Here is a 14,517-nt window from a genome sequence, read left to right on the forward strand (position 1 = left end):
CTTTACATGAAATTTGCAGAAATAAGTATAATAATGCAAAGTAAAATGTGAGTACGAGGAAGTTGAAAATATTTTAGGAAAATTTGAGGGATACAACACTCACAAGTGTGAGAAAACTGGGAAAGTTTGAGAGGAGACAGCAACTGAGCAAAGCCTTAAATAGAAAGAAAAGACTTCTGTGACAAGCAAAGACGACTAAGTAATGTATTTTTGGCATGGGAGACAAAAGCACGCGTGCAAGGAGGTAAGAGATGGCAGGATGAAATTAGTAATGCAATTTGATCGCAACACAATGCACGAAAGTGCCCAGCTAATTGTTCTATCGAAACTGAAAACTTGATAGCTTAGTGGCACTCTAGATACAAGCATAGAAATACTACATACAAGTACTTCACCTAAAGGGGGGTTTTTAAGTATAGTATATAAGGCATAATGGATAGCCGGTGGAAGACAGACTAGTTGACCCTTACCACTTTGCCATTTCGTAATTCTTGATTTTTCCTTCTCCAAGCACTCTGGGTCATGTCCTATCAGTCTCAACAAAGAGGATCATGAAATTGAAAAGCACTCAAACATTGAAAAATAACTTATATTTATACACTTTCCTGACTACCTCTTTTTATCCAATTTTAGACTGTGGGGGGAGGGTCGGAGCTTAGGTGGGTTTGTTTCCAGGGATTATGTATGGCATTTTCTCTAACAGCAGCTAACATTTACATAGCACTCACTATATGCCAAGCACTATGCCAAGCACTTAACAAGTGTTATCTCACTTCACCCTCAGGACAGTTGTGTGAAAAAGGTGCTGTGCTCATTTTACAGATGAGGAAACCGAGGCACAGAGATTAAGAGACTTGCCCAGGGTCACACAGCTAATGTGTGCCTCAGGCAGGAGACTTCCTGCATCCAGGTCTTAAGCAATACTTACTTTGCTACTAGCTGCCTCAAAGAACGAGTCTTGGAGTCACACAGCTTCAAATCCTATTTCTAGAGCAAGATCTTAAAAGGGATTTTTTGAGCTTGAACTTGGGAGACTGAACCTTCATGCACTAAACAGTCCAATGGGTCACATTTTCCTTGGATCATGAAGACTTTCTGGTCTATGATCCTGTTTAAAATATTTCAGTAACTCTATTTCAGCATAATTGGTTTCCTTTGTAATCCTACTTTACACATTTAAAAACATTATTCCAAAAAGAGGTCCACGAGATAAAGAAGTTAGTTAAGGCCTCCTGCTGCTCCTGTTCCTTGCTGTCCTGGGTCAGTGGGACCATAGCGGACTGGTCACCAACTGCCCATTATTACGGTGGAGTCGGAGTTCTGGGCAGTGTGTACTCATAAGCCTGTTATTCTCCTAATCCTTCTATTCTTATTTGACAGCAGTTTAGTAAATTTTTGCTATAGTGCTCTTTCTTCCTACAGTTTCTCTCCCTGTGTTCCATTTAATGTTTGAATTAGTTGTCATCTTGGGCTATAATTAAAGGGTGTTATGGTAACAACTCACATTTATAAGCACTTTAGAGTTTACTAAATGCTTTAATAAGCATGCTATTTAGGTCACTTTTTCCATCAAACCTTTGGATGTTATTATTCCATTCTATGAGCCGTTCATTTAGAAATCCTGTAACAATCTCCCCCCAATTCTACTTCTCAATATGCAAATTTACAAAGTTCTGAACTTTTTATTTAACACTTCCCTAAATGTATGCACTTACCTTGTAATTCACTTTGAAATGGGGAGCACTGCAAGATGCTATCACTTGGATGCTTTTGTGACTGATTTAGGAAAAGCCATAACCTATACTGCATACAGTTTTTGACACTGAGGACCTACAATGTATAAAAAGCATATTTATCCTTCTTGTCACTATCCATTTCTCTAGGTAAAGACAAAATAACTTAGAGGAAGAAAGCAAGTTCCTCTTTTAAAATTTGTTTTTCCTATTGGATTTATATGTCCACTAATAATCTCAAAGATAAAATTTCAGGCCACATTCAAACTTGAAACTCAATAAAGTCAGTTGTTAAGCCCAAATGAACCTTTATAATGGAAATGAAACAGGAAAAATTGATGGCATAATCCATTGCTACCTCATAATTCCTGAGACTAGAGATGTTTAACATCTGCTACCCATAAAGGCTACAATAAAAGTTTAGAAAATGAATATAAAGATATTAACAAGCAGTCTGTATACAACTCCCATCACGCCAAAAGAAAAGTAGTTTGGTCTTACTAAAACAGAACAAGAACACTTGATTTCAAAGTTATAATAAAGTCACTAAATTTCAGTGTTTTTTTTTCTCTCTTTATTAAACACAAATACATTTACAGCATGCAGGTTAAATTAAAACTATATGGCGTCTTCCCCAAACCAATTATCTTTGAATGTATCTTCTTCACGCACTGAAATTAAGCCAACGTATTCCACAGGTAGATTCACTCATGTCAATCTCATGTCAAATTTAGAGTTACACACAGCAGTGAGTCAGTAACCTTAAATTATGCAAATAATTTAATTGATCACCATGAATAAATATTATTCTTTTATTTCACTGAGTTTTTCTTCTAAACCATTTAACAAGACAATTCAGAGGAACATAAAATAAAATCCACTCCAAAAAAGGGATACTGAAAATTGAAATAGCATTGCATCAGGGTCCTATTAGAGACAAAATGTTCATTTACAAAGAGTAAATGTTCTGTTCCATTGACCTACCGTAGCAGAACCAAAGAGCAGATTCTTTTAAAAATTTTAGATGTAATTCTTGGTAAACTTTGCAAAAAGTTTAAAATTAGAAATTAAAAAAATTATTAAGATATAAAAAGGTAATGTATATCGTGAGCTACATGCTAGTTACAATTGCACTGTTACACAGCAATGCTCAGCACCGATACCCGTGATACTTTACTTACAGGAATGAAACTACCATAGACAGACAAAAGAGAAAAAAAATCTGCTTCATTTATGTCTATTTTCAAGGAAACCAGTTTTCAGTCAGAAGTGAAATACAAACGTCTAAGTATATGCACCCATTAGGCAGGCAATGACAAAGGGGTTTTCATTTAGAAAACTCTTGTCTTCATCATAAATGTTGCAGGATTTTCTTTCTTAGTAAAATCACCTATCTTGCTGCACAAAAAGATTTCCTCTTGAGTTTTGGAGTGCTTCTTTTTTGATTAGTCCTAAAAGCAACATAACCGCTTTAAGGGCTATAGACTGCAACAGCAAGGATTTCTGGCTGTTAATAAAAAAATAAATAAATAAATTCACCCTTTAAATCAAAATTATTACAAAAAGTGGAAATTACAGTAGTTAAGGAAATAGAAAAATAAGCCAATTAGGGTCTGAAACTTCTGATAATGGCTCCAAATTTCATAATACAAACATTTGTATATAAAACTTTGCTAAAAAGTTATTTTACCACCAATATCCTAATAGAGAACTTCACAGAGTTCCTACACTATCTGATGAATAGCTCCCAAACCCCAACTTTTCCCTGAATCCTACTAAAAGCCCTAGAAGAAGCAAAGATTTGAGATCTCTTTTCCATATCATCGATGTTATTTTCTAAATGAAACTGTTGATTCATTTCAATCCTCTAAGGAGGAACTGGGAGTAATAGGTAAAAAGTCTAGATCTAATTACAAAATCATGGACTAAAGCCAACAAAAGAAACCATTTTATTTCATGAATATACTAGTGACTCTTGCAAACAAGGCAAAAAAGAAAAGATTCATTTAATATAAAAGGTTTGGAGTAAACATCCCAATATTTCTAGACTAAACCAGAAATAAATTATAGTGTACAACTCAGTGTAGAACAGTCTTAAAACACACCTCAGGGATGGGTGACCAAAATGAACTAATTCCTATTTTATGTGCATCAGTGTGTTTTACATAATTATCTAGCTGCTTAAGCTACTTCACATTTTCTCAATTTCCAAAGGCTAAATTTAGGTCATTGATATAGTACTGAGAACATGAGAATAAGAAATTAAATTTAGTTGTAGACCCTTCTAGTTCCTTTTGCTATGTTAGAGATGATAAATTAACTGTCAGATTTCTGTGCTAGCTAGTAGGCTAACCGGAATGAAGCAGGATATTTTCACCCCATCAAACTATATTGTATATAGAATCAGGAACAACACATAAAAATGTTCCTTTGCCAAACCAATTTCTTTTGTGTAAACTCAGGTTTACTTGTTAATATATAGTATTTAACTAAAAATAACCTGGCAACAGGCATTTCATCAGATTAACAGTTAAGCAGCCTGGTTGAAACTGAAATGTCTAGTTACACAGTTTCAAGATTTCAGTGCCCAAATGATTTTCAGAAGCACACTTCAGAAACCATACAAAAAAATTTTAGCCCTGATGTCGTTTCCAGGAGTCTTTAAGTGCTGCCCTGATACACACAGTGGGACACATAGTGTTGTAAGTGGTAAAACAATATCAAATCTAAACTCCAACCTTGTTCCATGTTCCCTAAAACAAGAAAACACACACAAAACAAGGAAGGTAACAAACTAAAATTTGTTTTAAACCTGTAGAGTACATTCAACTTGGCACAGTGCAGACTAAATTTAAGACATGAAAGACAAATCGTGTCATGAACAGGGCTACACTCTGAAATTACATGTCAATTTTCCAAGACGCCAAAATTGCACTCTAGTTGTGTTGAGAGTCAGCAGAATTTGCAAGATGAGTTGGGTGGGAAATAGCTGTACAGGCCAGGTATAATTTATACATTTAAAAAAGTTATAATCCTATAATCCCTGGAGGGGAGAGATTATAGTCATGGAATGAGGCTCTCTCTTCTCTGCTTGATAACACATCATCTTCAACAGCTGAAAGGAGAAAAAAGAAAAATTATTTCAATTTACAAATAATTCTTGATTTTCTGATGTAATTATGAAGTTAGGTGATACAATTTTGAAACAGCTAGATTAAAACTGACCAATAATTTAATACTTGTTAAAGCTACAACAATAACGACCTTACTCATCAAACTTTCAAAAAAGGGAAACAAACAAGCTAATAAAAGCTAATAACCTTTTTAGTTTTTAGAACCACTGGAAAGCATAAGCAATGGTTTTGATTGTGCTGGCAAGCATAGCAGAGGGGAAATGAAAAGGTGGAGAAATGGAATGAAGAAAAAAGAGGGAGAAAGTTATCTGCCATTCTGTCAGGTGCTGTAGGGAGCCTTAACCAGGGAGAAGTACTAAAATTGGCCCACACAGAGCTTAGCGATAATAGAGTCAGTAAGAACGATGGGATTTTGAATTGTTTTTCTAGTAGAAGGAATGAGTCTGAATGTTCCAGTCACACCAGCATTTTTAAGATAAAACCATCTCAGGTTACTTTACAAGAACATTCACACTATGTCTCTCCAGCCGTTCTTTAGGATGGGGGAATGGGGTGGGTTGGGTGGTGCATCTCTACTATACAGAACAAACAATACATTGAACCTATTTCAAAACAGTTTCGAATGCTGCCAACACAGCTAAAGTACAGAGAGCGTTCCATCTCCCTCATGTGGCAAAACTGCTGCTACGCTGCACTAAAGTTCAAAATTCAAGCTACTTTAAGCACAACATTGTCCCTCTTCCAAGTTCTCGAGAAGGAGTGGTTCAGTTTATACATGATAGCCACTGTAAGGTCCATCCTCAAAAACTAATTGGCTGTTTTTAGGGCAAGCACCTCTGAGGCTTCCTAAAGCCTGACCCAAACAGGAAGCACAACAATCTAAATTAGCATGCAGTTCATCCAAATTGTATATAATTGCGACCAATAAGCAAAGGCCCACCAAACATTAGAACTATTTAATATTTGAATTCTTCCAGTACTTCCTTCTATCCAGGTCAAGCAATGCTTCCTGAGATGGCTCTTCCCTTGAGGTGTCTGTGAGGCACACGGGTAGAATGCAGAGCTGGTCCAGAAGGCTGTACCAGATGCTTGCTGAATTTTTTTGACCAGAGCAACTCAGAAAACTATCCATTTACGGGAGGGATTATGACTGGTAATGATGGGAGTCATCAAAGTGAAATCATACATCTTTGAGGCATTTGTGAAACATTTGATGATATATTTTTTAACAAAAGATAATGAAGTTATCATAGGGCAGAAAATACTGGGTGGGAAGTCAGGAGACAAGTACTGAGGCTGGCTCTGACAACTACCTGAGTATCTAAAACTGTACAATTCTGGACAAGTTAATTAACATCTCTGGGTCTCGTTTCCTCATTTGTGAAAGAGATCAAATGATCTCAAAGATCCTGTCCAGCTCAAAATTCTTTGACTGATTTTTCTGAACAGATGAACCTCCATACCACTGCTTTGTTTCCTAATACAAATAAATTATTAAGCGATTACAATGCACACAGCACAGCACCAGGTTCTGGTGGTAGTTAAAACTAAATGTAATTGCTGCCCCCATGGACCTCACAACTTAATAATGGGCTACAACGAGTGCATAAATTATAATGCAGAATGATGCATAAGCATGAAGACTACAAATTATATCCTATGTAAGGTCTAAGAAGAAGGGCTATAGAAGTGGGAGCGTGTGATTTATGAACAAAGGCCTGGATATAGGACAGTACAAGATGTACATGGGAGAGGGTAAGTAGTTTAGTTTGGGGGAAATGGAACACACACAGACTGAAACAGTGTAAGATGAGGCTGGAAAGGCAGGGAATTTCTCATAATGGAAAAGGCTTTGAAGGCTAGACTAAAGAGTTTGAACTTGATTGGGCAGGCAATAGGAAACCATTGATGGGTTTAGAAAAGAGGAGAGATGGCTAACTTTCCTCATATACCAATCAGCTCTACCATCAGCATGAATGATGGTTTGAAGGAAAGAGGAACAGAATAGAGGTTACTGCAAATATTCAGATGTGATTATAACAGCTTCTGTGAAGTTAGAGGCAATGGGAATAAAGAGGATCATCTGAGAGATGATGGAGGTGAAACTGACACAACCTGACAAATGACTGAATGTGTGGGAAAGGGAAAAGCCAAAATGGGGAATGTGCTCTGGAGAAAAGATTAGAGACAGCCTTCCCCTCAAGAATACTTAATATAGTAAAGGAGTCTAGAATTGTAGACAAACAACTGTACGAAAAGTCAGATGACGGCAGCTGTCTAAGAGAGATCTTCAGGCAGAGTTCTGTGAATAACTAGAGGAAACAGATCACTTCTAGCTGGGTCCTGCAGGGGAGCATCTGGGGTCTTCAGTAACAGACTATGTATCTTTCTATCATCAGTAACTGGTCATCGTGCAATGTTTTCTGCTGCCCTCTGATCTTTGCAGTATTTCAGACAACCACTAAATTAACATCTAATTACTGATTACCTGGCCAGTACACAAAGTCTAAGTCAAAATTATAGCTATTACATTAAAAATGGTTTTAAAAAATAATTTCTATAGCACATATATACTTCACTAACAATAAAAATTAGAATTCCTTTAGGAATCTTGATTCTAATAAAGCTTCAAAAAGTTATTTAAAACATTTCAAAATGAAGTATCTCAATTAAGTTTTTCTACTCTTCTTTGATCCCCAATGAGCATAGTATAAAAAAAAAAACCCAAAACAGAAAATTTACAAGTACAAATACTTACACTTTGTCTTGTCTGCCTCCACCACCACGAACTGCCACAGGCTGGCTATTCTGAGTAAATGCACCTCCCCCACGAATTGCACTTGGATGAGTTGGAGAAGCAGCTGGATGCTGTCCAGGACGGATGGGCTTAGCTAAATAAAAGTAAAGAATGACTTTTGAACACTATTTATCATAATTCTTCAAGCAATTAAAACAGTATGATTTCTTCCTCCATAAGTATGTATCACAACATCTCCTTTTCTTAGTGGTCTTTGTGTCTTTATGAGTTTAGGCTGGAAAAAAAGTGAGTTCTACTGCTATGTCAAAAAAAAACCAAACCACAAAGTAAAACAATAATCAGATGAGCTCTTCACATCTACCTGCACACTATTTTTGATTCTAAAAACAGATTAATACTACCTCAAAATCTACAGCATCAACTTCAATATTTGAGCCCACATGGATGAAACCACAGCTCTCTTAAAGTACTGAAGTCACATCAACTCACTCCCTGCCGTGCCTCCCCCCCCCCCCCCCACCTCCCGTCTGTCTTTGTAACAAGCAGACACAGACACACTACTGTTCCAACAAAATATGCCATAGTTTCTCTGTGAGGTCCTTTTGAACAACATGCTGAGGCCTCTGCCACAAGGGCAGGAACGTTCCGGGGCTTGCACTCAAAGCTTTTTTGGCTTTTGCTTCAATTAACGTGCCAATCTATATAAGGTTTTGGAGCTGGTTGATGAGGGAGTCACCTTTTCTAGTTCTACTCCCCCCCCCCCCCCCCCCCCCCCCCCCCCCCCGCTCCATATTTGTCTGTTTTTTTGTATGCATACATCACACACCCCCACACCCCCACACCCCTTGTTGGGGGCCCTTCTTGTGGGGCAGGAACATTTATTTTTTCTGTATATCCAGTGCCTAGCACGTAGTAGGTACTTAATGCTGCTTTACTGACTGAATGATGAGATTATTTTGGATCTTTCTCCTAGTAATGGTGATTATAGGTAGGTTATTAACTGATGCAGACTTTTAATAATAAAAAAGCAACTAATCTTCTTTAGAGATCAGAACACAACTAAACACAACCTAAAATGTTCTACTGCAGAGGTAACACTCCAGCATGCTACATGGACCACATTAAAATATAATTGTGGGAAATACTTAACAAAATAAATAAAAATAAAACAGAACACAGATTATGTGGTTTTCCAAGTCAATGTGCAGCCCACAGGGATCCTTATGTATTGTTTAGTGGCCGAATTTCCTTTTGAGATTGATTCCACTTCTCTACGTTTAGTAGTTCACCAAAGATGTAGGATGGATAACATAATGGAGTTCTTTACGAGGCATTAGATAATGAAAAAAAAAAAAGAAAAGAAAAAACCCTGACCACTTTCTTTTACAACATCTGCAAATAAGCTCTGATGAAGCTAAGGTACTTTTGCCCTCCCACCCTTCCTGCCCACTCCTGTAACGTGGCTCTTACTGCCCCACCCCTCAACTGAACCGACTCTTTCAAAAAACATCCCCTCCCGACTTGTCAAGTCCAATGTTCTGTTTTCAGGCCTGTTTTTCCAGGCCCTGGGAGCCTCCTCTGTGAAATAGTCAGCTCTCCCAGCTTTGCAGGACAGTGAACAGCACTAGTTTCTTCCTATTTCATTTTCTCTCTGCTAGGTCCTCTAACTTTCCCCTTCACTTGAACCTTGGGCATGTTTTGAAGTTCTGAAAAGGACCCAGGAATTGTCTTGTTATCTCCAGTACCTAGCAAAGGACGTTGTACATCAGGGCTGTCCAACCTTAGGCTTTCATTGAAACAACAGACAATATATTTTGATTTGCCATTTCAGTGAGAGCTCTGTGGTAGCTCGGCTTCATTTACTAAAGCGTTTATGTAAATTTCTGTAGGTGGGTCGCATAAATCACACTTCGGGCTGCATTATGGACAGCCTTGTTGTACATCACAGGTACATAAACATATTTATGAGAGGATGGGGAGGGGGAGAGTAATCAGCTTCCCTGTCTCTCTCTCCAAGATATTTAGAAGGGCCACAAAACGTTTTCACTTTTAATACCCACGCTTAACTCATGGAAGCCAGTGTTTCGTTGGCACATACTCTCCAAATATACTGCTTCTGAATAGCAGACTTGTTTACATTATGATGTAGCTTACAGCTCATTTACTGATAGTTGTGAAAACAAAGCGTCAAGAACTCTTGGCATAAAAGAGAACCTTTGATGGACTAAATGCAGAATAAAACACACGTTTCTGGACATGGCTAGTATGGGAATTTGTTTTGTCTATACTTATTTGTTCAAAGGATTTTGTTTTTATTTTTTTCTTCCAAATGAGGAAGAAAAAATAAATGCTTGCTAATTGAATTTTTTTTTAAAGAAAAAGGTGGCATATATCGTTAACAAGGATGATGAATAAAAAATAGAATGACAGCTTGAAAGTTGTCCTAGTACACCCCCATATTGTAAGACCTAAAAAAAAGCCCTTCACCAAGCTAGATGGATTCTCTATAATAGAGTATGTGAGTATTTAGACAAAAATCACATGGTAGGAAAGGTGGGGGAGGTTTCAATCGTGCTACTTTGAAGGGAACTTCTAAACTGATGAAATTAAAGATCCAATCCACTGATGTATATATAAAGTTTATTAGTGGAAAGCATTACGAAATTCAAAGCTAAAGTAACTATCAAAAAAATTTTGATTTCATTTCTTTTAAACTGTTTTTAGAGAATCACGAATTCAAGAACTAGCCATTTAGCAACATGAACAAAATACTGATTTAACCAATTTAGAAAACAAAATTTTTTTCATGCCGACAACTAAAGTCATTTAATTCCACAAAAGGATCATAGAGGTATGAGAATGAAATGATGTTGTCTTGTTAAACGAAGCTTGGTGATTTGCAATTAGCTTCAACTTTGTCATTTAGTAATCTAAGTAAGTAGTGCGCACTTCTAGAATTTCTGATTCTGGTTTGTAGTTTTTCTATACGCTGCACAGTACACTCTGTAAGCACAGAGAAATGCAGTTTATGTCCGTAAATGGAAAAGCCCTTTGGTGAACATTTTGAAGACCAAGCCCTAAACATCTCTCATGCAGCTTTAGAGCACACACAGCACATCCGAAATAAATCAAGTTATTATTGTCTACATGAAAGTCATCTGGTCTAAAAAGACAGTTAAAAACTCTTCTCCTCTCAGCAATGCAATGACCTGAGACAGCTCCAAAAGACTCATGATGGAAAATGCCATCCACATCCAGAGAAAGAATTACGGAGTCTGAATGCAGATGGAAGCACTAATCTTTTTTTGTTTTTTCTTTCTTGTGGTTTTCCCTTTTGTTCTGATTTTTCTTTCACCACACGACTAATATGGAAATGTTTAATATGATTATCAGATTGCATGCCACCCTGAGGAAGGGGGGAGGTAGGGGGAAAATTTACAACTCAAAATCTTATAAAAAGTGAATGCTGAAAACTTAAAAACGAGAGAGAGAGAGAGAGAGAGAATAAGAATAGTTTCAGAGGGGAAAAAAGAAAACCTCTTTTCCATGTTCTACTAACCAATCTGTGCAGAATGTCCCCTCCTGGCCATGTTCTTTGACCTGACTGCTTCCTTAATCCGATCGACTTCTTGCTGATAGCGTTTACGATCCCGAGAGGCATTTTCTTTGGCTTCTTTCAGAGCAGACTCCAAAGCTTTAACTCTCTCAGCTGTAGCTCTAAGTCGTTTTTCCAATTTTGGAAGCTCACAGCGAAGATCTGCATTATCACGTACCAACTGAGGGTAAGTCAAAGTGAATGATTTACTCTTTAGAATATTATCCACATTCGTTAAAAGGAAAACATGTTTTCTGGCATTTTTGTTTTTAACAAAGGCAACTTGCTCCTGCTCTTCCTTCAGAGAAAGGCGACATGGGAATGAACACAGTAGAGGACACGTATTTCTGCCAAAGTGGCTGCAGGTGTAGGAGGAAGAGCCCTTTGGCTGTGGGGTCTGATGACCTGAGCTGAAATCCCAGATCTACTACTTGCTGGTGATTTTTTCCCAGTCAGTTGAACTCAAATACTCATTTATCCCCAAAATAAAACAAACAGAGAGGAAGCACAGCAAAATGGACAGAGAGCTGGCCTTGGCTAATGCCTGGGACAAATCTTGTGTGACCCTGGCCAAGTTCTGTAGCCTTTCAGGGCTTGAGGTCACTCTATTCTCTCAGAGTGGGCTGCTGAGCAGGTGCAGCTTGGCATGGGAAGACAGAGCTTCCTCACTGGGCATTCCCCACACCAATGAAATTACAGGTCAGGTTTAAATGGAAAAAAAAAATCAAATTAATAAAAATCATCTCAAGTGACACACTTCTTATGTATACAAATTTTATTTGCTTTATTACACTAACACTATCTCATTCAGTTCATACGTTTACTGAGGAACTAAATCTTGTCCAAATCTTGGTAAAACTGTAAAGATTCACATTTTACTGATCAGGGAACTAGGGGTTGGGGCATGGGAAGGGAAACTGGGAATGGAGGACCCATCAGTGCTCACTAAACTTCAAGAACCTGCAGACTACAAAATTATATGGTTTCACTACCCTACTCTCAGGGAGGGAGATATCAGGGAGCCTCCTCTCACCTCCTCAAATCCTCTAAAGTTCTTGGGAGTTTGTTTATATACTGTAGTTAATAGAAAAACTCAGGGTCTGAAAACATGTCCTGTTGAATTCTAGACCAGAGAGACTGGAAGGCCTTTGAATGACAGACAAAATTATAAAAGCCTTCCAAATAATTGCCATTTCTACAAGTCATTCTATCTCTATTTTCTTACCTGTTTGTGTACTTTAGTGAGCTGCTCAAGATTATTCTCAAGAAAGGAGATCTTCTGCTTTTGGGCAGCACTGCCTCCAGTATCATCAGAATCAATCTCTGCACTCTGAGAACAAAAAGATAATGAATCACTTCAATATGCAAACAAATATAACTATTAAAGAAAACTAAGATAAACTAAAGGCATGAGAATGAAATTTATAAATAAAATTAAATGACCATTACAAGAATGTGAATGATGTTAAATTACCTTTTTAACTCTTGTGGCCAGGTCTTGAACAAAGAGCTTCCGAAGGTTGTGTAAAGTCTGAAGTTCTTTTGCCTTGAATGAAAAACATTTTTGCACCTTAATATTTCATACTTTGGGTAAGTATAAAATCCAAAATTTTAAATTCTCTTACCACCGTCTCTTCTAAACCCTTTAGGTCTTGCCTTGCTTGTTCTCGCCTGTCTTGCATAACGCTAAAAATAAGGAATAAAAAAATATGTGTATATAAAAATATATGTGTGTGTGTGTGTGTGTGTGTGTGTGTGTGTGTGCATGCATGTATAGGTTACCAATTTTATCTTCTGGGTTCAATAAAACCTGGCTTTATGTAACAGAGAGAGAAAAAAAAAATCTTTTCCAATATAAGCTAGACTGTTAGGTTGAATAAGAAATTTTAGTTGAAAATCTTACATTTTAACAATATAATCTATTTGGAGTTCAAGACTCTTATGGGATATATAGAACATTATTTCCAAAGAAAAATGCAATGCTTTAAAATGATATAAAATTATTTGAAGTGGTGAACAAAAGGAGCCAACAACTGGTACTGATTTAAGTGTTCTTGAATCAGAACAATGGTTGTGGAATAAAGTGGTTAACTGGGAGTTAAGCAAATATTAAATTATCAGAGAATTAGAACATGATAAATATTATTTTGCACTTAAACTATACTAAACATAAACTGAAGTTTCTTTTGATGAATCCGAAAGAGCTCCCAGATCTTACATGACCTAGGGCATTTATTGTGACTAGTCATGATTGTATAGTAGCATAGATGCATGAGATGTGGGTGACTGGGTCTGGGTCTGTCATTATGATATACTCCAGAAGCTGCTTTTAAAATAAATCTCTGATATCAGCTAGTGTGTTCTCTTGTAAAACAGAGAAGCAAGAAAACTGTAGGGTTAGTTATGTGAGCTTTCCAGATCACAAACTGTTAGTTCCAAAGGAACCTGGTTGACTTAAGAATAATCAAGCATTTACTATACCTGCTACCTAGTGAATTAAGTAAACAAAACCATCTCTCCTTAATGATTCACACCTGGTAGCAGTCAGCTAACACAACAGCATCTGCACGCAGGTGTGGCAGGTCCAGATTGCTTATTACTTGTATGTATTAAAGATGAGTTCCACCCGCCTGCAGTCAGTGGACCACATTTTGCCTGCAGCCTGATGTTGGGCCCAGGTTCTCCTCATTACTCCAATACAGTCTCCTATTTTAGGCTTTGCTAAAATTCTCACTCACGTCAGTTCATGTAGTTTCCTGCTTTTCTCTTGATCTGTAGCTTTCAACTTCTCGTGTTCAACTCTCAGGCGTTCCTGCTCTAGCATCATTTTCTGATTCTGGCTATTGAAAAAAAGGCATAAGTAAGATTAGTTTCATAAAACGTGTTAAAATAGACTCAGGAAAGTATTAAGATTTCAAAGTTTCACTGTCAAGTTTTTCCTCATATCTAAACTAAGATTTCTCTTTTACTATGGGGCTCCATATTTTAAGAAAAAAAGCCTAATATTATTCATACAACTGATCTTTTTGACATACATAATACTGTTTTATACATAGACTTGCATAAACAGTAATATGTAAGGACCATAATTCCTACATACTTTAGTTTTGCTTGCTTGCAATTTCAATTTTTTTTAACTTATATTGTCCCAGGATTTTTCTTAAGACTTTAAAAAAAAGGAAAACAGAGGAAATTCCACCACTCCATTTTAAAATGAAAATAACTTAAAAGTTTCAAAGTTTTTAACTCAGAGCTTATAATGTTTCAATCACAGATGTGTCTTTTTCAGAAAAATAT

General features: G+C 37.0%; 1 protein-coding gene across 2 annotated transcripts in view; it reads right to left on the bottom strand.

The window, feature by feature from the left end:
• Positions 1 to 2,290: 2,290 nt before the first annotated feature.
• The window catches only part of KIF5B (kinesin family member 5B), a 64,103-nt gene continuing 51,876 nt past the window's right edge, over positions 2,291 to 14,517 (bottom strand). For both annotated transcript variants that reach the window (XM_036758819.1, XM_036758818.1), the window contains exons 20-26: positions 13,959 to 14,060; positions 12,846 to 12,906; positions 12,695 to 12,766; positions 12,446 to 12,550; positions 11,185 to 11,401; positions 7,626 to 7,758; positions 2,291 to 4,848 (exon numbers count right to left, since the gene is read on the bottom strand). In XM_036758819.1, coding sequence (XP_036614714.1) covers positions 4,842 to 4,848; positions 7,626 to 7,758; positions 11,185 to 11,401; positions 12,446 to 12,550; positions 12,695 to 12,766; positions 12,846 to 12,906; positions 13,959 to 14,060 — 697 coding nt within the window. In that variant the 3' untranslated portion in view covers positions 2,291 to 4,841. The remainder of the gene's footprint in view (positions 4,849 to 7,625; positions 7,759 to 11,184; positions 11,402 to 12,445; positions 12,551 to 12,694; positions 12,767 to 12,845; positions 12,907 to 13,958; positions 14,061 to 14,517) is intronic.

Source organism: Trichosurus vulpecula, chromosome 5 (assembly GCF_011100635.1).
Source record: "Trichosurus vulpecula isolate mTriVul1 chromosome 5, mTriVul1.pri, whole genome shotgun sequence".
NCBI lineage: Eukaryota > Metazoa > Chordata > Mammalia > Diprotodontia > Phalangeridae > Trichosurus > Trichosurus vulpecula.